Source organism: Colias eurytheme, chromosome 27 (genome assembly GCF_061535395.1).
Source record: "Colias eurytheme isolate Ceu_HAF_F1 chromosome 27, ilColEury1 Martin Lab GWU primary, whole genome shotgun sequence".
Lineage (NCBI taxonomy): Eukaryota > Metazoa > Arthropoda > Insecta > Lepidoptera > Pieridae > Colias > Colias eurytheme.
Window position 1 is genome coordinate 2312536 of NC_143006.1, and position 23888 is coordinate 2336423.

At 32.3% G+C, this 23888-nt stretch overlaps 2 protein-coding genes across 2 annotated transcripts; both read left to right on the forward strand.

Moving 5' to 3' along the window:
• Positions 1–511: 511 nt before the first annotated feature.
• Positions 512–11542, forward strand: LOC149896798 (cytochrome P450 4C1-like). The gene is made up of 9 exons (XM_090117306.1): positions 512–668; positions 1117–1206; positions 6185–6295; positions 7693–7881; positions 8539–8732; positions 9594–9838; positions 10161–10315; positions 10606–10791; positions 11156–11542. Exons 1-9 carry the CDS (start codon positions 512–514, stop codon positions 11323–11325), a joined length of 1497 nt encoding a protein of 498 aa, XP_089973432.1. The 3' UTR covers positions 11326–11542.
• Positions 11543–14641: 3099 nt separating this feature from the next.
• LOC149896799 (cytochrome P450 4C1-like) lies at positions 14642–22957 on the forward strand. Its single transcript, XM_090117338.1, has 9 exons — positions 14642–14798; positions 15858–15947; positions 18759–18869; positions 20172–20360; positions 20704–20897; positions 21259–21503; positions 21846–22000; positions 22289–22474; positions 22708–22957. Exons 1-9 carry the CDS (start codon positions 14642–14644, stop codon positions 22875–22877), a joined length of 1497 nt encoding a protein of 498 aa, XP_089973464.1. The 3' UTR covers positions 22878–22957.
• Positions 22958–23888: the final 931 nt, after the last annotated feature.

The following is a 23888-nucleotide window of genomic DNA, read 5'->3' on the forward strand; positions in this document are numbered from 1 at the left end:
TTTTGGAAATTAATTTTAAATAAAAGTAATTTTTAATAAAAAAAATATTAATTTTACTTAGGTAGAGGATTGCAAGAGAAATAGTACGCATTGATCCGCTCCTATTGGTCTTAGCGTGATGCTATAAATGACTAGGTATATTATGTTGCCCCGACCTGTTAGTAATATTATTGTAAAATTTCAAGTAAACCCCTGCAGAATTTTTGAATTTGAGTTTAGCCCGGACAAAGAAACAATATATAAATCTAAAAACTACATTTTTGGCTTCGATAAAGATTGTAGATCCTTAAAAAAATATTGAATGTACAGTTTTGACTTTCCTACGATTTTATTATATGACTAGAAATTGGTCTATGTACGATGTGTTTTATAATTATTTAACTTGGCCTTTTTATTCTGTGTAGATATAGCTAGTCTATGTAGCTAGGCTGATATATAAGACACTGTTTATATTTTATTCAATGTTAGACAGCATTCGCAAGGAAAAGGGTCTAATTATAGTCAATTTAAAATGCATCTGTGGTTATTTTATTGCGTTTTAGTATTGTTATTTATTTATTTATTAAAGAAGCCTTTATACCAGCATATGGCGACATTAAATGTGTATACTTCAAAGAAAAATCTACCGTTTTTTGGCGATGCGAGATACTTGTTTGGTGATCCAGGGAGTGAGTTTTTTTTTAGTTCTTTATTTTTGTGTGAAAAGTTATACGTTCTATTGATTTTAGGGTATTATATGTGTATAAATGAAATTGAATTTGCATGAATATGTCGAAGAATAAAAAAAAATAAAAGAATGTGTTAAATGGATTCGAAACCTGTAACAGTTACTTTTTACAGATACTTTTTATTATAAAAAAGTATTTTTTCAGATACTTTTTATTATTTACGACAATCGGAAAGAATTTAGTTTTAAAAGTTATAGTTCATTATTTTCAAATGATTAAAATCATTATTTAAGGTTTTGTTGTAGTTCTAAATTTTCAGTTATAGGTGAAAGTTATTATATAGATTGTAATAATATAGATTTTTTAAATATATATGAATATAATTTATTGATTTATCATTCTATGGGACATGAAACACAATTCTAAAAAAATATAATATTTATTCCAGACATAATGAATATGATGATGGAAATGAGCAAAGAGTGTTCTGAAAAAGGTGGTTTGACAAAAATGTGGCAAGGACCATTTGTATTTTTTTGTAAGTGTCATCCCTTTATTAACAAAAAACGAATCATCCATCGCCTGCTTAAAAAAAAAAAGATTATCTTTCTTATATATAAAATTCTCGTGTCACAATGTTAGTCTGCATACTCCTCCGAAACGGGTGGACCGATTCTCATGAAATTTTCTGTGCATATCGGGTAAGTCTGAGAATCGGCCAACATCTATTTTTCATATGTACCACGGGCGAAGCCGGGGCGGGCCGCTAGTATAATTATATATATAACTCTCGTGATATAGTAATCTGTGGCCAAATTGTTATCTATAACACCTGCTTGCAATTTAACATTATTTTTCGACTCCAACGGTGCATTTAGAGCAAACGAACATAGAGCTAGAGCAAGAGCATTCTTTCGTGATCTTTTAGTGTAAACGAAAACTCGTATTCAGTGTTGTTCAGTATTAGATCATTGCATAGAAGCTTTTCGAACGCATTATGAACAACGAAAGAATGCTCTACGCCTGTTTACACTAAAATAATTTGAGAAAGTGGGGTTAGAATGAACATTCGCTCTTTTGATCTCAATATAATATTATAGCAGGAATGTTTTATGCCGAGAATTTACTTTTACTAAACGTCCCTTAAGAGCAATTCGCATATTTTTATGTGTTTTAAATAAATCGCAGCTAATTTAGGCCATTATAACGAATGCCCTTTTCACAATGTTTCGGTTTTACATCTATAAATCATAATAATTTAACAGTTCTGCATGCACACATATTGTGACTATTGTCTTTATAAAAGCGTCATGATTAAAGTAAATTATTAAAATCATACACATACACTAGCCATACATCTTAAAACACATGTACAGAACATCTCACTTTAGAATATAAGTACCTACGTTTATAGTATGGAAACATTTGACCTACTACAACGAAGATTATTCCACGTTATGAGTTTCACGCTTAATTGGACAGACGAAATGACACAGTCATTGCATTTGAGTTATTTACATAGTGTGGTTGGAGCCTTATATGCTTCTGGGTTAAGGCATGGAATACACAAGCTCCGCACGCGGCGTTGCCCGCGTTCTTAAAGGAAAACTCGCGTATTTCCCATTTCCGGGATTATACGTACTCTATGTCTTTAAGTCGTGAAAAATAGAGACAGACAGAAAGAGTTTCTTCTGCTTTTATCTATTTATAAGCCCCGGCTTCGCTAGGGTTAAATTATTTATTACCGCCCGCGTTTTCAAAGAAAAACCCGCATAGTTCCCGTTCCCGTGGGATTTCCGGGAGAAAACCTAAACTATGTGTTAATTCAAGTTACCCTCTATATATGTGCTAAATTTTATTTTAATCGGTTCATTAGCATGAAAGAGTAAAAACATACATACACATACACATACATCCTCACAATCTTTAGCATTATATTAATAGGAAGTATGAAGGATAGGATTAGTACTTTTTTATAAATTTAAATTTTTGGCTTTTATAGTACATACACAAAAAATAACTATCTAATTAGGTGCAATCACTTGTAAACCATGTAAATACCTAGATAAACTTTGGCGATTTTACTTTCTATAAATAAATAAAAACGTTACGACAAAACCGTAAAAAAATAGAAAATATATTTGCATCTACGTCATAGTTTTATAATAATATACTTAGGAATATTTAATTGTTCTCATTCTTATGATAATTGCATGTTATCTATTATAATAATAGTCGCGCTTCAATGCTTGGTTAAAACTTATCCGTCCTATAAAGTATTACACGATAATATTAAAATGTCACGTAAACCTTCAAATACGGGCAATTACAATACGTTTTTAAAATGGTAGTTTTATACATTATTCGACGAATAAGTTTTAACCAAGGATTGAAAAATCAGCCCTTAATAATATTAATTATAATTTATATAAATTGTGAGCCATTATTAAGTCAAGAACAGCATAATTATTGAGTGTCATGTCATTTTATGCTTCGATTTTTTTCCTCGTGGATAAAAATACTAGTGATTAACAAATGACGTTCGTAGCTAATGATAGTAGATGGTTGTCATGGTAACGGAATATCTATTATAATCTATTATAATATTATAAAGCTGAACTGAGCTGTTTGTTTGTTTGTTTGAACGCGCTAATCTCGGGAACTACTGGTCCGATTTGAAAAGATTCTTTCGGTGTTAGATAGCCCATTTATCGAGGAAGGTTATAGGCTATATATCATCACGCTACGACCAACAGGGGTGGAGCCACGTGGGTGAAACCGCGCGGAGCAACTAGTTTATTTATATATCGGTGCATTTCCATTAAACAAGCAAATGCTTATTCTAACCCCACTATGTCAAATTATTTTAGTGTAAACAGGCGAAGAGCATTCTTTCGTTGTTATTAGTGCGTTCGAAAAATTCTATGCAATGTTCTAATAACGACACTGAATACGAGTTTTCGTTTACACTAAAATATCACGAAAGAATGCTCTAGCTCTATGTTCGTTTTCTTTCAGCATTATTTCGTTTGTTTTTAGTGATTTCGAAAAGATTCTATGCAATGTTCTAATACTGAACGACACTGAATACGAGTTTTTGTTTACACTAAAAGATCACGAAAGAATGCTCTAGCTCTATGTTCGTTTGATGTAAATGCACCGTAACATGAAGGTCGTCGGATCAACAGCTAGTGTTAGACGGTTTACATGGTCTGTGGTTTCTGATATTAAGTACCTAGTACCACAGACTAATAACTAGTAGCTATGTAGTAGGTACTAGCTGTGCCCGCGACTTCTTTCATGTATTTTCCTAATGTACCTATATTTTTTTTCGTTTGATTGAAACGTTTTTATTAATGTTTCATTCCCGAAATTAACGAGATTTATTAAGTTTATCAGCTACTAGCTGTCCGCCCGCGGCTTCGCCCGCGTTTTGAAAGAAAGAGTTTTCCCGTTCCCTCAATATGTAGAATTATTATCAAGCGTAAATTCCGCACACGTCCATCACGTAGGGAGCCGACCGCGCGAGTAAGCCGCGCGGCAAGTTTATTTCGTGCAGTGTTGCCAACTTGGTAGTCAAGCTTAGAGCTAGTGTTGTGCCAAAAAAGAGCTGAAAAAGAGCTAACTTTATCAGCTAAAGAGAGCTAAATAAAACCATTCGAACTTATTATATTTTAATCAATAAAAAACATTGTTCTTATTAATAGCACTAGGGCACTAGGTATCATTAATCTTCATCTGACCATAAGTAATATATGTTGTCATCATCGTGAAAATCAATCACCAAGGAACTTCCACTTGGGCCTGCTGCAGCCTTGTTGTATGAAGCCATTGTCCCTATTTTTTTTAGTACCTCATTTGGCAGTATATAGTTGTGACAGCATTTTTTTTGACGCCGTAATCCTGCCCTGATGGTAATAATGGCATTCGTGGTGGTGTTGTGTAGTCTATTGCGAGCCTTGTTTTTAACTATATTCAGTTGGCTAAAGACTCGTTCAACTTCGCCATTAGACCACGGCAAAGAAATCATCGCCAAGGCAAATGAACATAATTCTATGAAAGGATTATTGAAATGTCTCAATACGTATACAAGTGTATACGTTTCTATCGTATACAAGTGGTTAACACCTAATTTTGTTAAACTATTATTATGTTATTACAAAAACTCGGTTGGGTCTTCTAAGTGGCATGCGATAATTGTTACACGTCATTACACACTTAGTAACATCAACACATATAACAAACTTAACTTTATCACAAAACAAACACTAATCTCTCAAATGACTAAACTTTCCAGTTTCCACATACCTACGTAAGATGAATGAATACCATTTGTAATGAAAGCGCAAGAAAGAAATCGTATACGGCGAATGTGGGGGAATTCCCTCGGGCGGGCGGGGAAAATCTCTATATGATCTATGGTTTGGTACAATACGAAATGGCTGCGTTCAATAATAATTAACCTTCACTTCGTGTGTGGATTGTGGATTCGAAGCCAAAAAGCTACCGTCGTATGGCTAACTGAAAAAGAGCTAGAATAGTCGTAAAAAGAAGCTAAGGAGCTAAATGGTTTTTTTTAGAGCTGATAATTGATAAATAGAGCCAAATTTAGCTCTAAAAGAGCTGAATTGGCAACACTGATTTCGTGATCTTAACCCCCCTCCCGTACCCCTGCCCGAGTGACGCCTACAACGCATAGCTAGCCGAATACAGTTTATTTTTTAATTTTTTTTTAACTCGTGATATCTTTTGAATGGATTGTCAGAATCGAATAATTCAAAAAGTAATATAAAGATATTGAAGCAGTCTTAAATAATACATCGTTTATTTTGATAAGGGTTAATACCAAGGTACAAATAAAGAGCTTTTTGTAGCGGTGGTATTTTAATTTCTTTTTTTCAATAAAAAAACGCTTATTGTGACATGACTGTAATAGTTAGAGATATGCTGCCGCTGATTTTTTGTAGATAATGGTGTGTTCTAAAAAAATGTAGTATATCATTTTGTTCTATCATCAATAGTTTTCGCAGCGCACGCGATGTAAGGTAGTTTTTTGATATTTTTTTCACACCTTGGATTACGTTATCGTAATTTTAGTAAGGATGCCTATTTTTTTTGAAAATGAAATATAGCCTATGTCACTCAGAAATGATGTAGCTTTCCAACAGTGAAAGAATTTTTCAAATCTGCCAAGTAGTTTCGGAGCCTATTCAATTCATACAAACAAACAAACAAAAAATCAAACCTTTCCTCTTTATAATATTAGTATAGATTAAGGTATTGCATAGCTTCTATCGCGGGCCTTGAGCGCGGGGACCGAATCCAGAAATTCCGTAACGAAAAAACCTCACGCTCCTCACTCCGACGGACACGGAGGTGTGGCTTGAAGGCATGCTATGCAATAGCTTTACCGCGGCAGTCCCCGAGTGCCACGTCTTTTTTTGTTATTTATTTAATTTATTTATTTTACATAGTTCAAATAGTTACGTGAACTTTTGGTAAAATTTCTTTTTCAGTTTGCACAGATCCAGTAAAAGCTGAGGCGTTACTTAAACATCATTTAGAAAAGGATGACATGATTAATGTACTTCGCACATTAACTGGGAACGGCTCGTTATTTGCACCAGGTAAACAATTTTTTATTTATTTAAATCGATACTAGTCAAAAATATAAAATAATAATAACAATAAATATCCGCCTTCAACAGCAAAAATAAAGTTAAGTCGAAGTCTTTGCTCAAAATTACTTTTTCAAGGCGACTGTTTTTTTGTTAAAAATAGTTCATTTAAAAACATGGCAAATGAACGTTTTCTGTCTTTGACCGTAACATAGTATATTGTAGAGATGATATTTGTTGTCCAAACTATCTATTGTAGTATACATTGTAATTTTTATTTTCATAAGTACCTTAGCGTGTACCTAACGAGAGTAATCACTGGCATTTTATAATGTTCAATTCATAACCATTAGGTACATAAAATAATAATATAATCGTAGTAATCTTTTCTAAATTACATCACATAGTTCTTTCTTTTTGTGAATATCATTTCGCGGGTTACATAATATACCTTCATAATATTACATAAAATATGGAAATTATGTTTATTTCGAATAACAATCAGAATAATATTTAAAAAAAAAAAAACATTTCACAAAATCTCTTCTATCTGCAAAATCTGTACAAATTTTTTCTGCATGTATTCATAAGACTTGCAATATCTTAGATATACATATTTATATTTAACTAGCTTTCCGCCCGCGGCTTCGCCCGTGTTTTCAAAGAAAAACCCGTTCCCGTAGGATTTCCGGGATAAAACCTATCCTATGTCCTTTCTCGGGTATCAAAATATCTCTATACCAAATTTCATGCAAATTGGTTCAGTAGTTAAGGCGTGATTGAGTAACAGACAGACAGACAGAGTTACTTTCGCATTTATAATATTAAGTATGGATTAACATAAAGATTACTAAAATTATATACTATAAGAAATTATATATAAAATATGCAACTCTCCTTGAACTCTTAAAGCCGGCCCTGTGTCCTCAGAATATATTGTTACGTTAATTATAGTAATTGATCTTTGAAACATGTTACTGTAGTCTCTAGCAATAGAAGCTATGCGTTCCTTGTTAACACGATAATTATTGAATGGTGTAAAATATATTAAGATTACATTGTATGTGTAATTTCTGCATTATGTATGGTTGTCACTCAAGTACAAAAAAAATCGCACATATTCCGTTCCACCTCAATAACTTTTATGTTCTAAACTTAAAAAAACGAACTGTATTTAAATGAAAGATTACAAAATAAGCTTTCTAAAAAAAGCAAATTCCTTACTCTAAATTTTTTATCAGAGATGATACAAACACTTCTTGTTACAATCACAAGTTAATCGGTTCAGTAGTATTTGCGTGAAAGAGTAACAAACAAACATACATACAAACTTTCGCATTTATAAAATTAAAGGATGATATAGTGTTATTAAATGTACAATATAATAATTGAACTTATTATTACAGTGCCAATATGGAAACCTCGTCGGAAAGTTATGGTGTCGGCGCTACATCCCAAATTTGTTGCTAATTTCTTTAGCATATTTTTGAATCGGAGCCAGAAGTTGGTTGATGAGATCGCACCGACTGTTTCGAGCAAAACTCCCGTCAAAATATGGCCTTATTTGAACTCTTATAATTTTGACGTGACGTTGGGTAAGTTTACTTGATTATAATATGATTAAGTATTGAGTTAACTCAATTAGAGGACAATTAGAAAGAATTTTCAAAATTGGTTCAGTTGTTTCAGTATGCTTGCATATTCTTTAGATATATTGCAAACGGTTCGTCTTCACAATATTAGGGGTAAAAACTTAGTTAGAAACGTTCCCTCGATCTCCCTAATATTAGTATTCTCTAAAATGTGATATACAAATTATATTTTGAGCTATAGAATTCTTGAATAGTAATTCAAGAATTCCATAGCTATATGATTGATATATATGATCATCAGAATATTATATAATATTTCGTTTGCATATTTTATAATTCTCAATTTATTAATAAACAGCCGGTTGGCTTGGTTGGCAGTGGCCCTGCCTTCAAAGCCAGAGGTCGTGGGCTCGATTCCCACCCGGGGCAAATATTTGTGTGATGAACATAGATGTTTGCTCTGTGTCTATGTATTATATAGATAATTTACACCCAGTTAATTATCTATATAAGTATTTATTTAAAATTATATATTATGTATGTTTATCAGCCATCTGGTTTCCATAACACAAGCGAAAGCTTAGTATGGGATCAGATCGTGCAGTGTGTGAAAATTGTCCCGAATATTTATTATATACCTACATTTGTAATGATTTACAGAAGCTGGAATCGGAGACAAAGAATTCTTATTGGAAGATAAAGAAATAGTCCTAAATTCAATGTCACAGCTAAAAGATTATATAACTAAGAGGATATTCCAATTTTGGCAGACACCAGATTTTCTGTTTCACTTTCATCCAAATCACAAAAAAGTTGATAGTTTAAGGAAAATAGTTTTTTCCATACTAGATAAGGTAAGCATTTACAAATGTAATCTAATTTCTTATGGTGCTAATAATAATTTTAAAATGTCACTAAAAGAAGGAGGAAGAAACCTGGAAGAAATCACTTCCAAGCGATAAGGCCGCCAAGTTGTATCTACTGTTAGACGTAACTTTTGATTTAATATTTTTGTGGATGAATACTTGTCACTATATTTCCTGTCAAAACATGTTTAGCTGTAATTGCCGCTTTCCTTTGAATCGTGGCGCATTCGTACGAATCGTGCCTAGGATCTCGGACGTTGTTTATACGACGTTCGAACCGACTACCCTCACTTTACTAATAGTTGTTGACTTGCTGCGATTTGTTATCAACTACCTACATCAATTAGGTAGCTGTGTAGAATCGGAGTACATTCTTATTACATTCAAACTAATATTGAACCCGGCCTCGCGTCTTATTTCTTATATTACCTATCATATTGTAGCCTTCTACTAGAGACTTATTATTCAAAATCCCACTTCAGGGATACAGATCTGCTATGAAGAAAGAACTTTATGCTTCTTAAATATTTTTGCAATTATGTTTTTAAAGTGAAACTTTTATTACATCGTCTCAAACTGTTTGGTCTGTGTAGCGCATGTCGCGTGTATCGCGGCTGCCGAGTAGGTATACCTACTCGGCAGCCGACCGTCACGCGACATGCGCTACACAAAGCAGTGTTCGGAACCGTTCGAACAGTTTCACTTTTACCGTGGTTTCATAAAACCACACAACATTTTTTTTATTCATCATTCGAACCACTTTTAAAGTAAACGTTCTAAACATCTTAAAGAATAAGTATATCTTCGTTACTATTAGCAACCAAAGTTTGAGTCACACTATCCTTACAGGTAGTAAATAAGAAGACAAGTGAAGTATTAGATGTGAACGAAGACACATTACTACAGAATAAACTATCGATTTTCGATCTTTTCGTCGCGTTTTCTAGACGAGACGTGGAATACAATGAAGTGCAACTTAGAGAAGAAGTCATAACCTTGGTATCAGCTGCTACAGACACTTGTACGAACGTGCTTGAGTTTGTTTTGATACTGTTGGCTAAGTATCCTGTGGTGCAGGAGAAAGTTTATGAAGAGTGAGTTAAATGGTTTCTTCTACGTTGTATTTATTATCTTAAATTTTTAATAACGATGTTTAATCGCTGCGTTAGTTCCTAAATAACATTATTTATATTGATGAGTCTTTGCTCTTGTTCAGTATTATTTTTAACAGATAAACCTACTTTCATAGCTCGTAGATTAGGTAGAAAAAAAAGGAAAAATTGAAAAAATAACTAGGGCAATTCTTTTGTGCGCGAATGTGTTTGTGACACTCGACTCGTACCAAAAAAGACGCTGTAAAAATTTATTTGTTCAATGTTAGAATATAATTTAATTTAAGTCATATTATAATTTCAGATTACACACCGAGTTTCATGAACAAGACATGTTACCAAAAACAAGGGAGGATCTTTCCAAACTGAAATATTTGGAACGCGTTATCAACGAGGCTCTAAGGCTCTATCCACCTGCGCCATTTGTTATACGAAAAACTAAACGACAAACTACTTTTTGTAAGTCTTTATTTTTAACCTTAAAAAGTGTTTTTCTAATTTCTCTTAATTCTTAGACTAAGATATAATATTATACTCCTTAAATAGGTATGTTTGTTAGGTTGTTCTTTTTTCGATTTACAATAAAATATATAGTCTTCGATGAAACTGCTTTCCAAATCAGTGATAATAAAAAGTCTGTTTAAATACATATTTGAGTGATTTCAATAAAAAAACGTACTTCAGGATCAAAACTTTTTTATTATTTTCCAATATTCTTAATGGTCAGACACTTTATATTTCTGTTACAGCTGATGGCATAGTTATACCAGAAGACGCGAGTATTCTGGTCTCCCTCTGGGGTCTTCACCGGAACAAAAAACATTGGGGACCAGACGCAGACTGTTTCGATCCAGACCGCTTCCTGCCAGAACGGTACAGTCGAGTTCCACCGGGATGTTTCATACCATTCTTGTCAGGATCTAGAAATTGTCCTGGTGAGTATCCTGTAAAAAATGATATATAGATTAGAAATACATAACGTAGGAGTACCTATTAAGGATTTGCTAAAATAATGAAAGAATATTTTTTATCGGCTTAAATATACTTCATCTAATGACATTAAAAACCATTAAATATTTGATCAGTAGTTAAAAATTGTCAGTCAGCATTTATTCAGTGGATAATCTATACTAATAATAAATGTTAAATGAATCTAGTAGGTAAACACAAAAAGTCTTTCGAGTAATGAATTAATTAATTAACTTAGTAGTCCATCTTCTGAAGTTATTTAAGATAGAAGCAAGAAGACGCATTGCAAATTTACAACAATTAATTTTAATTATGTCTTTAACATTACAGGTTTTGCCTTCGCCATGATGTCAGTAAAAACCGTCTTGTCAGTGCTACTCAAAACGTACAGAGTAAAACCAGACGCAGAAAATGGTCCGATACCACAGATTAAGCTAAACTATGACATAACAATTACAGCAGTAGATAGTAAAATAGCTTTTGAGAAGAGATCTTTATAACGGAGTTGGTTTATTATTATCTAGTCAATATTAAAATAAGTAGTCTTGAAATGGGGAGCTTGGTTGTAATATTAGGACTGTAAGGACTAGTTTTACTACTTGCTGATAAATTTGCTAATAGACTATTTAATACTTTTTGACTGTGTTGTCTTAACTGATAGATAAATTGAAGTGAACATTTCTAGAAAATGTAAAATAAGCAAGCTTTGAGCTATGACTTTTTTTGGGCTGTGTCCCCTGATGTTTATTTTTTAAATATTGAAAGATATTTTAAATCAAATATTCTGTTTCCATCGATACTATCTGTGTAGTATGTTTATTTTCTAACAGATGGTGTTTAGACAAATTGTTATTTATTATTTTATAAGTGTATATTAAATTGTATTGTAAATATGGGTTAGGGATATCAGGAATAAATATTCATTCCTCGATTTTGTTAATTTGCTTTTTGTACCATACAAAAATAAATTATTCGAAAAGTATGTTGTCCTTTCATTTATACCTGTAATAGTTTTCTTTTCGTTCCAAGAAGAAAGAATAAGTATCAAAATAAAAATATATCTTTCACTACCTTTTATGACGTCATCGTCAATTCATATCCTTACCAAATTTATAATTCAAAAGTAATTTCAAACAAGGAAAGTTAACAATCTCCATGTAAAAGAATAAAATATATAGTTTGAAAAACTAAAAAAAACACGCTTTCAAGATAGATAAAACTAAAAAGTAGAAAATAATTCTTAATCTTGGAATCAAGCAATAACCAATAGGTACATAGTATGTTTGTAAAAAAAGCGTGGAGCGCTTTTCATGAGCTGATTGTATAATAGATAGGTATCTTCATTCTACATGGCACCCCACGCTTTTTCACAAAATATATCAACCGTTTTTTTACAACGTTTAAATATTATAACTTTTAAACATATTTCACATCATCACTATCATTACATTGCATAGCTACTATGAAACAAAGGCGCTTCCCGCTGCCTTTCTGTCCCTATATGCTTAGATCTTTAAAACTACGCAACGGATTTGAATTCGGTTTATTTTATTAGATATAACGTTACAAGAGGAAGGTTTAAATATATACTTTAAGAGGCTTTCGTACACATTACCTAAAATAAAACGATATACGTTGGAAAGATCGGAAACAAAATTAGCCGTCTGGGAGTTGCCGTCCGGGGAGTTGTCAACATAACAATGTATGGCGGAATTGTGTATCATGTAGAGGTGATACAGAAAAGTCCGCGACAGGACATGTATATCTCTAAAAGAAATACATCATCACTACATAGTATAAAACAAAGTCGCTTTCCCTGTCCCTATGTCCCTATGTCCCTTTGTACGCTTAAATCTTTGAAACTACGCAACGGATTTTGATGCGGTTTTTTTTAATAGATAGAGTGATTCAAGAGGAAGGTTTATATGTATAATAACATCCATCAAACAGTGGAGAAGTACTGCTATTTTTGAGGTTTCTAATGTGATGTCGTAAAAAAATACATTTTTTCCGCTTACATTGCAAACGCAGGCTGAACCCTACGAGTTTTATGAAAATAATGTACTAAGTATTATACACATTGAAAAGGTCTACAGAAAAGTCCGCGATGGTATATGTCTATCTTTTATGGATAACCCACAATAACTTTTTTTGTCATTTACTTTTTACGACAAATAATGGCTAATTTTCGATGCGATTTTAACCAATATGGCATTAATCCTTAACCAATTAAATACCTTGAATACATTGTTCATTTAATATAGATCTATATGGCCGTTTACACCGTATGATTTAAGTGAATATTTTCGAAGATATTACAGATTTAAAAATTGCGGGACGTAGCGTTTGCGGCGATACCGGCCGGCCGCCTGGCTATCTATTTTATACCCGTACGAACTCAACGAAGTCGGAGCGGGCCGCTATGTTTTTATATACAACGTTCACAGTTTTTCTGTAGTGTATTTAGTATCAGCATTGCACCCGTGCGAAGCCGGGGCGGGTCGCTAGTAGATACTATATCAATTTTAGTTCTTTAAAAATGGGAAATCTGAAGCAGTAATTGGGAAGCTTCTTAGACTAATACGGTAGTAATTCTTATCATTTTAAATACGTCAGTCAGCTTGAGTATTTCATGATTTTTTTTACCTTTTAAATAATGCAAATTAAAGGAATATCTTAGGAATTATAACAAGATCAACATAATGCGTCACGAAGTAATATTAGGTCGTTGTGATTCGAACGGCGCTCTACGTCAGGAGTGCGACAAGCTGTGTATTATTACTAGTTTGGTAGATTAAACGAAAACGAAAGTCATGAAATTATTGCATAGTCACCAGTCCTTGATAACTGTACAAAATTTAAATTAAATCCGTCGGTTTAAAGTGGGTCAAAATCGAATCGAAAGGAGAATTTGTTACATACAAACATATATTTAATCTGATCCTGGCGATCCTTATCAGGATAAAAGGATAAATTTTTAATATTATTGTATTGTAGCCGGACCTTGATAAGTGTACAAAATTTGAACAAAATCCGTCGGTTTTAAGTGGGTCAAAATCGAGTCGAAAGGAGTCGGTTACATACAAACATACAGGTGAAGCTAATAAAAGCGTCTTAATAAAATTTATTCGGTTTCCCATGGCCAATGTTAATAAGTTTAGATTTTTTAATGAAACAGACACTTCATTTTTCATGAAAACTACAACTGGTTTCGTTAAATAACCAAACATTAATCCATACTCCATACTTAATATTATAAATGCGAAAGTAACTCTGTCTGTCTGTCTGTTACTCAATCACGCCTAAACTACTGAACCAATTTTCATGAAATTTGGTATGGAGATATTTTGATACCCGAGAAAGGTTTCTGCCCGCGGCTTCGCCCGCGCTGTCAAAGGAAAACCCGCATAGTTCCCGTGCCCGTGGGATTTCCGGGATTGCGTCATTTTCCCGGGATAAAAAGTAGCCTATGTCCTTTCTCGGGTATCAAAATATCTCCATACCAAATTTCATGTTAATTGGTTCAGTAGTTTAGGCGTGATTGAGTAACAGGCAGACAGATAGAGTTACTTTCGCATTTATAATATTAGTATGGATTATATAATTATATTATACATATAGTATGGATGGGTACATTGTACAGTGTGTTTGATAATTATATCAATTGGCCTTTTTATTCTGTCTAGACTTTGTGTAAATATAGCTAGTCTAGTCTGTGTAGCTAGGCTAATATTATATAAGACACTGTTTATATTTTATTCAATGTTAGACAGCATTCGCAAGGAAAAGGGTCTAATTATTATAGTCAATTTTGAAATGCATCTGTGGTTATTTTATTGCGTTTTAGTATTGTTATTTATTTATTTATTAAAGAAGCCTATATACCAGCATATGGCGACATTAAACGTGTATACTTCAAAGAAAAATCTACCGTTTTTTGGCGATGCGAGATACTTGTTTGGTGATCCAAGGAGTGAGTTTTTTTTTAAGTTTTTTTTTTATTTTTGTGTGAAAAGTTATACGTTCTATTGATTTTAGGGTAAATTATGTTTATAAATACAACAAAATATAATATTCAACTAAAAGTTGTTGAATTTGCATGAATATGTCGAAAAATATAAAAATTAGAAGAATACGTTAAAATATGGATTCGAAACCTGCAGTTACTTTTTTAATATATATAATAAACTAGCTTCCGCCCGCGGCTTCGCCCGCGTTTTCAGAGAAAACCCCGCATAGTTCCCTTTCCCGTGGGATTTCCGGGATAAAACCTATCCTATCTCTCAAGTTGGATCGAACTGCACATGGTGTGCGAATTTTATTATAATCGGTTAAGTGGTTTAGGAGTCCATTGAGGACAAACATTGTGACACGAGATTTATACTTATATGTTAACGGAAATGTATGTAATCCGTCATTAAATAGTTTTTTAAACAATATTTTATACATTTCCTAAATGGTATCGGAATTGTACACATTTCCTAGGATTTCTATACAATTCCTTGATTTCATACATTTCCGGTAACATATATATATATATATATATATTAAGATTTATGTGAAACTAGCGGTCCGCCCCGGCTTCGCCCGTGGTATATAATATTTACGTTTTCTCTACATAAGAACCATCCTCGTACTTCAAGGAATATAATAAAAAAAGAATTATCGAAATCAGTTCAGCCGTTCTCGAGTTATGCGCTTACCAACACATTTTGCGATTCATTTTTATATATAAAAAGAAGATAATTACTTACTTTTTATTTTTTATGACAATTTGAAAGAACTTGATAGAATGTTTTAATGACTAATGTGGACTTACGTAATAGTGTTATTTCAATGTTTTCAAATTATTTAAAATCATAATTATTTAAGGTTTTGTTGTTGTTCTAAATTTTCATTTAATTTTTTAGGCGAAAGTTAGAGTGTTATAAAAATTTCAAAAAAAGTTGAAGATAGGTACAACATTTATTTATATTATGTTTTATTTATTTATATATATTCGATATCTTATACTAAAATATATTTGTTTTAGTTATAATGAATGCGATGATGGAAACGAGCAAAGAGTGTTCTGAAAAAGGTGGTTTGACAAAAGTATGGCAAGGACCGTTTGTATTTTTTTGTAAGTATTCTTCGTCTTAATCGACAACAATCCTTTTTATTAACAAAAAACTAACTGCTCTAAAAAAACAGATTATAATCTCTCGTGATATTTATTTATATATCCCTTAACACGGCAAGCCCTGGAATAATGTACCCAGATATGATCTAAATTGGTTTTAGTGATAGTTATTGATTTAAAAATACTATAGTAAAGAAAAAAATAAAACAAATTTTCTGTGAGTAGGTTTTTCAGGATGTCCGTTAAAACGGCCTTTGCCAAGAACCCCGTCTTCATTGCTGTCTCAAAAAACGTACAACGCTGTCATACAGCTTTTAAAATAATTGAATGAAAAAAAAGATTCACATAATATAACACATTGCAAAACAATTTCAAGTAGCATTTTATTGTTTTATTGTAACACAGTATTTTCACTATCTATCATAACAAAAAATTCTTCAATTTAAACTGAATACCTAACAAATGATAATTGAGCCCTCTCAAGCTCAATCACACTATTTAGTTGTGTGAAACGTTAAATAACATTTCTTATTTCGTGTCAAGCAACCATTGGTTTCATTTAATACAAAATATAATGATGGTTTTTCTAAATGTGATAATATTTGGCCGATGATTTGGACATCCAGACGAACTGCATGTGGAGGTCGAGGAACTACCGGTTTTATTATAGACCCAACATTTAACTGATTTAAGATTATTTTCGGCATTTTTAACTTAATTGAAATTAATTCTACAGATAAATTAAAGACTCTAAAGCAAAAAAATCCCATAAAAGTGATATTTTATTAAAATAGGATGACATGACAACGTCCGTTTTTTGGGACATGCCAAATGGTTCTTAGTTACCTGTATCTACGGCACTGTCCCAAAAAACGGACCAGCTTTATTTCGAATATTTTGTCATAGAATTATTTGAATAATATAAAATAATATAAAATTTCATAATAATAGTACATAAGCTATTATTGACCCGAAACACAAACCATCACTAATTCCGGGAATCCCTAAATTCAACAGTCACTAGCACACGAATCAAATGTTTTCTATAATTGGAATGTAGGAGAAAAATAAAGGATTGTTATCTTACTTTCTCCAACGTAGTCAATTTTCTAGATTTTTTGGAACATTAAAGATTTACACGGCAATAAGTACATGTACTAAAAAAGTGACAGAAAAGAAATTAAAGACTTTTTAACGGATTTTAAACGCGATTTATTCATTCTATTATTTTCCCGACGTTTCGAACACTTTACAGCGAGCGTGGTCACGGGGAGAAGTGGTCAGTCTCCTCGTGACCACGTGACCCCATGACCACCCACTTGCCAAGTTAGGTGTGAAAGGGATAAAAAAACATACAGGCGTCATTCAAGGTCATATTTTCTTGTTACAAGTTAATGTTCCTACTGAAATCTCCAGTGTATTAGATATAAGCTTCTTGACATGGTCTGTGGTTTTAGATATTAACTAGCGACCCGCCCCGGCTTCGCACGGGTGCAATGCTGATACTAAATACACTACAGAAAAATTGTGAACGTTGTATAGGTATAAAAATATAGCGGCCCGCTCCGGCATCGCACGGGTATAAAATACGCCGGGCGGCCGCAAACGCTACGTCCCGCAATTTTTAAATCTGTAATATCTTCGAAAATATTCACTTAAATCATACGGTGTAAAGGGCCATATAGATCTATATTAAATGAACAATGTATTCATGGTATTTAATTGGTTAAGGATTAATGCTGTATTGGTTAAAATCGCTTCGAAAATTAGCCATTATTTGTCGTAAAAAGTAAATGACAAAAAAAGTAATTGTGGGTTATTCATAAGAGATAGATATACACCATCGCGGACTTTTCTGTAGACCTTTTCAATGTGTATAATACTTAGTACATTATTTTGATAAAACTCGTAGGGTTCAGCCTGCGTTTGCAATGTAAGCGGAATAAATGTAATTTTTTACGACATCACATTAGAAACCTCAAAAATAACAGTACTTCTCCACAACTTAATGGATCTTATTATACATATAAACCTTCCTCTTAAATCACTCTATCTATTAAAAAAAACCGCATCAAAATCCGTTGCGTAGTTTCAAAAATTTAAGCGTTCAAAGGGACATAGGGACATAGGGACATAGGGACAGGGAAAGCGACTTTGTTTTATACTATGTAGTGATATTTACTAGCTTGCCCGCGACTTCTTTCATGTATTTTCCTAATGTATATTTTTTTTTCATTTGATTGGAACGTTTTTATTAATGTTTCTTTTCCCGAGACTAACGAGATTTGTTAAGTTTATCAGCTTTTTATTTAATTTATTTATTTTACATAGTGTAAATAGTTTCATGAACTTTTGGGATAGGAATATTTTTTTACTACATGTTTGAAGCCAAAAAAAAAATTAAAAAGAAAATAGCGAAATTTCGGAGACGTCAAAACCGCGAAATCGTTGCAGACAGACAGACTTTGGCATTTATTTTACATTCACATTTCATATACATTAAAATGCGTTGCATATTTTTAAAAGATAAGTAATATTTTTAAGCTTACATACGTCATACAGGCAGATGCGGGAAGCGACTTTGCTATAATAATATACTACATATATAGTAACTAGCGGTCCGCCCCGGCTTCGCCCGTGGTACATATGAAAAATAGATGTTGGCCGATTCTCAGACTTACCCGATATGCACAGAAAATTTCATGAGAATCGGTCCACCCGTTTCGGAGGAGTATGCAGACTAACATTGTGACACGAGAATTTTATATATAAGATATAGATATTTTAATATATTATTAAACTCTATTTCAGTTTGCACAGATCCAGTAAAAGCTGAGGCGTTACTTAAACATCATTTAGAAAAGGATGACATGATTAAAGTACTTCGCACATTAACTGGGAACGGCTCGTTATTTGCACCAGGTAAACGAATTTTTATTTATTTTTATAAAGAATAGGCGTAAATAAAATATTAATTAACAAAAGAAACCATCTTCAACAGCTAAAATAAAGTCAAATCGAAGTCTTTACCCAAAATTACGTTTTTTGAAGGCTTTTTTTAAATACCTAGTTAATTAAAAAAAAACATGTCAAATGAATGTTTTATATTCTAGAGAGGGTGTCTGTTGTCCAAAGTATTTATTGTATACATTTTTATTTTTATTTTCATAAGTACCTTAGCGTGTACCTAACGAGAGTAATCACTGGCATTTTATAATTTTCAATTCATAACCATACTTAGGTATATAAAATAATAGTATAATCGTAGTAATCTTTTTTAAATTACATCACATAGTTCTTTATTTTTGTGAATATCATTTGACCTCTTGTTTCTTATAATGATTAAATAAACCAGAAATAGTTTTGATCACAATCCCATTTCTCAAATAAAAAATAATACTGCTAATTTAAACAATCAATGGAGCGAAGCAGCTCTTTACATCTAGTTCAAAACTTTTAAAATTGCTAATGATATACTCCTATATAATCAAACAATTCAGAATATTTTTATTTATTTTTTATTTTTATTTAATATGCCCAAGAAGCCTTAGATAGTTATTTAGTTTATTCTTTTACAATTTATTTTGTACCTTCAATAAACAATTCAGATCCATTTATTTATAAGGTAACTAAACTATCAAAATGGTAGACATTTTTAGGCTATGTTAGCGGTAATGGCTAGCAAAATCCTACTATACTATGACTATCTCAGTCGAATTTCTTGGAAATATGGTCGTTATAAATGCAGTGATATTTCACTATGCAGATACCTACTGATTTCTGTGGAGAAGTGCCCGGGCCCTTGTTCTTTTAGGGCTCGTATAAAGATAATAATATAATATTATGATGTCAAATATTTTATTGATACAATATAACACAATGCGTATTTTTAGAAATCTAAAACGGGCTGGGCTACGTAATATACCTTCATTATACTATATACCTATTACCCATATTATGTTTATTTCAAATAACAATCTAAAATAGAACAATATTTAAAAAAAAAAACATCAAACTATCTGCGAAATCTGTATTAATTTTTCTGTATGTATTAATAAGACTGCAATATCTAGGATAATCTTAGGATAATAAATATTTAATTCATATTGGACAGTTTCTGCATTATGTATGGTTATATCACTCAAGTGAAAATTTGTTACTCAATGTCTTAGATCATTAAGTAATGATCTAAGCTCAATGTATAATATAAACAATTGATTACAGTCCCTATATGGAAGCCACGTCGGAAAGTTATGGTGTCGGCTCTACATCCCAAATTTGTTGCTAATTTCTTTCGCATATTTTTGAATAGAAGCCAGAAGTTGGTCGATGAGATCGCACCGACTGTTACAAGCAATACACCCGTCAAAATATGGCCTTATTTGAACTCTTATAGTTTTGACGTGACGTTGGGTAAGTTTAGTAGATTATAATATAATTAAGTCTTGAGTTAGCTCAATTAGATGACAATTAGAAAGGATTTTCAAAATTGGTTCAGTTGTTTCAGTTTGCTTGCACATTCTTTATAAAGATACATTGGAAAAGGTTCGTCTTCATGTTAGGGGTAAAAACATTAGTCCTCTCCGATCTCCCTAATATTAGAACTGTCTTAAATGTTGAAAACAAATTATGTTTATTTTAAGCAAGAATTTTTGCAATATACTTTGTTCGCATATACATCCCTATTTGCAACCATTTTTGCATTTTTACTTCTCAATTTATTATTAAACATATATACATTTGTAATAATTCACAGAAGCCGGAATGGGAGACAAAGAATTCTTATCGGAAGATAAAGAAATACTCCTAAATTCAATGTCACAGCTAAAAGATTATATAACTAAGAGGATATTCCAATTTTGGCAGACACCAGATTTTCTGTTTCGCTTTCATCCAAATCACAAAAAAGTTGATAGTTTAAGGAAAATAGTTTTTTCTATACTAGATAAGGTAAGCACAGAATGAGAAACATTTACATATAGGTAATATAATTTACTTACTTCAATTAATGGGGATAATAATTATTGTTAAAAGTCACGAAAAAAATAAGTTATAGGTAATATCTTTCACTAAGAAATCATGTAGTCTTCTACTAGTGAAAGAATTTTCAAAATCGCATTTCAAGGATAGAAATCTCCTCCCTTTTGCTTCTTGTATTTTCATTTTTATCATTGCTGATAATGAGGAGCCTTCACTAAAGTTTTGTACCACTTTTAAAGCAGACGTTCTTAACATACTTGCTCATAACGTATAATAAAATAATAAGTATATTGTCGTTACTATTGCAACCAAAGTCACACTATTCTTACAGGTAGTAAATAAAAAGACAAGTGAAGTATTAGATGTGAATGAAGACACATTACTACAGAATAAACTATCGATTTTCGATCTTTTCGTCGCGTTTTCGAGACGGGACGTGGAATACAATGAAGTGGAACTTAGAGAAGAAGTGATAACCTTGGTATCAGCTGCTACAGACACTTGTACGAACGTGCTTGAGTTTGTTTTGATACTGTTGGCTAAGTACCCTGTGGTGCAGGAGAAAGTTTATGAAGAGTGAGTTAAATGGTTTCTTCTACGTTGTATTTATTATCTTAAATTTTTTATATTTATAATTTTTAATAACGATGTTTAATCGCTGCGTTAGTTCCTAAATAAAATGTTTATATTTATGAGTCTTTCCTCTTGTTTAGTATTGTTTTTAACAGATAAACCTACTTTCATAGCTCGTAGATTAGGTAGAAAAAAAAAAAGGAAAAATTGAAAAAATAACTAGGGCAATTTTTTTGTGCGCGAATGTGTTTATGACACTCGACTCACCTCGTACCAAATAAGACGCTGTAAAAATTTATTTGTTCAATGTTAGAATATAATTTAAGTCATATTTTAATTTGCCAGATTACACACCGAGTTTCATGAACAAGACATGTTACCAAAAACAAGGGAGGATCTTTCCAAACTGAAATATTTGGAACGCGTTATCAACGAGGCTCTAAGGCTCTATCCACCAGCACCATTTGTTATTCGAAAAACGAAACGACAAACTACTTTTCGTAAGTCTTTATTTTTTAACCTTAAAAAGTGTTTTTCTAATTTCTCTTAATTCTTAGACTAAGATATAATATTATACTCCTTAAATAGGTATGTTTGTTAGGTTGTTCTTTTTTCGATTTACAATACATATACTCTTCGATGAAACTGCTTTCCAAATCAGTGATAATAAAGAGTCTGTTTGAATACATATTTGAGTGATTTCAATAAAAAGACGTACTTCAGGATCAATACTTTTTTATTATTTTCCAATATTCTTAATGGTTAGACGCTTAATATTTCTGTTACAGCTGATGGCATAGTTATACCAAAAGACGCGAGTATTTTGGTCTCCCTCTGGGGTCTTCACCGGAACAAAAATCATTGGGGACCAGACGCAGACTGTTTCGACCCAGACCGCTTCCTGCCAGAACGGTACAGTCGAGTTCCACCGGGATGTTTCATACCATTCTTGTCAGGATCTAGAAATTGTCCTGGTGAGTATCCTGTAAAAAATGATAGATAGATTAGAAAATTATGTAGTTATATTTCTATTTCAACCGAAATTACAAACATTTGAATATTTGATCAGTGGTTTAAAATATATACCGATGCAGTTTTTGAGTAGACGTGCCTATTTGACTTAAGTAGTCTATCATTTGAACTAATTTAAGCAAAGAAAAGTTACTGCACATTTACAACAATTTTAATTCTGTCTTTAACGTTCCAGGTTTTACCTTCGCCATGATGTCAGTAAAAACCGTCTTGTCAGTGCTACTCAAAACGTACAGAGTAAAACCAGACGCAGAAAATGGTCCGATACCACAGATTAAGCTAAACTACGACATAACAATTACAGCAGTGGATAGTAAAATAGCTTTTGAGAAGAGATCTTTATAACGGAGTGGGTTTATTATTATCTAGTCAATATTTAAATAAGTAGTCTTGAAATGGGGAGTTTGGTTGTAATATTTAAGACTCTAAGGCCTACTTTCACCACTTGATAAATTTACTTATAACCTATTGACCATTTTTTGATTGTGTTGTCTTAACTGATAGATAGCTAAAGCGAACATAATATTATCATGCAAAATTAGAAAGCGGTTTGTTTAAGCTATGACTGTTTATTAATAAAAATGTAGAGGGCTCTGTGTCTTCTGATGTTTATTGTTTAAATATTTTACTCTTGGATATTTTTAATCAAATATTCTGTTTCAATCGATACTATCTGTGTAGTATGTTAAATTGTTTAGTTTTCTAGCAGATGGCGTTTAGACAAATTGTTATTTATTTTTTAAGTGAAACTTCTTTAGGCGCGTTGAAAGTAAAATTTCAAGGTCGCGTCATGGCATTACCTTCACGTCATGGGGTAAAGCGACGATTTTAGTATCCGAGAATCTTTTCAAAGAAGTTTCAATTCTGACACGTATGCTCGGCACACACGCTCTTTTTTATAAGTTTATAAAATTGTATTGTAAATATGGAATAGGGATGTCAGGAATAAATATTAATTCCTTAATTTTGTTCATTTGCTTTTTGTACCATACAAAAAATAAATTATTCGAAAAGTATGTTGTCCTTTCATTTATACCTGTAATAATTTTCTTTTCGTTCCAAGAAGAAAGTAAAAGTAGATATCAAATATATCTACACTAATATTATAAAGAGGAAAACTTTGTTTGTTTGATAGTAATGAATAGGCTCATAAACCACTGGACCGATTTTAAAAATTCTTTCACCATTCGAAAGCTACATTATCCACGAGTAATATAGGATAGGTTTTATCCCGGAAATTCCACGGGAACGGGAACTATGCGAGTTTTTCTTTGAAACCGCGGGCGGAGCCGCCGGCGGAAAGCTAGTAATTTATAATTATCTTTATCTTTCACTACCTTTTATGACGTCATCATC

Coding starts and splice junctions, on each gene's coding strand:
- LOC149896798 (XM_090117306.1), top strand. CDS start 512: ATGCATCTGTGGTTATTTTATTGCGTTTTAGTATTGTTATTTATTTAT. Junction 7,882..8,538: donor TAATTTTGACGTGACGTTGG/GTAAGTTTACTT, acceptor AATGATTTACAG/AAGCTGGAATCGGAGACAAA. Junction 10,792..11,155: donor AGGATCTAGAAATTGTCCTG/GTGAGTATCCTG, acceptor TTAACATTACAG/GTTTTGCCTTCGCCATGATG.
- LOC149896799 (XM_090117338.1), top strand. CDS start 14,642: ATGCATCTGTGGTTATTTTATTGCGTTTTAGTATTGTTATTTATTTAT. Junction 20,361..20,703: donor TAGTTTTGACGTGACGTTGG/GTAAGTTTAGTA, acceptor AATAATTCACAG/AAGCCGGAATGGGAGACAAA. Junction 22,475..22,707: donor AGGATCTAGAAATTGTCCTG/GTGAGTATCCTG, acceptor TTAACGTTCCAG/GTTTTACCTTCGCCATGATG.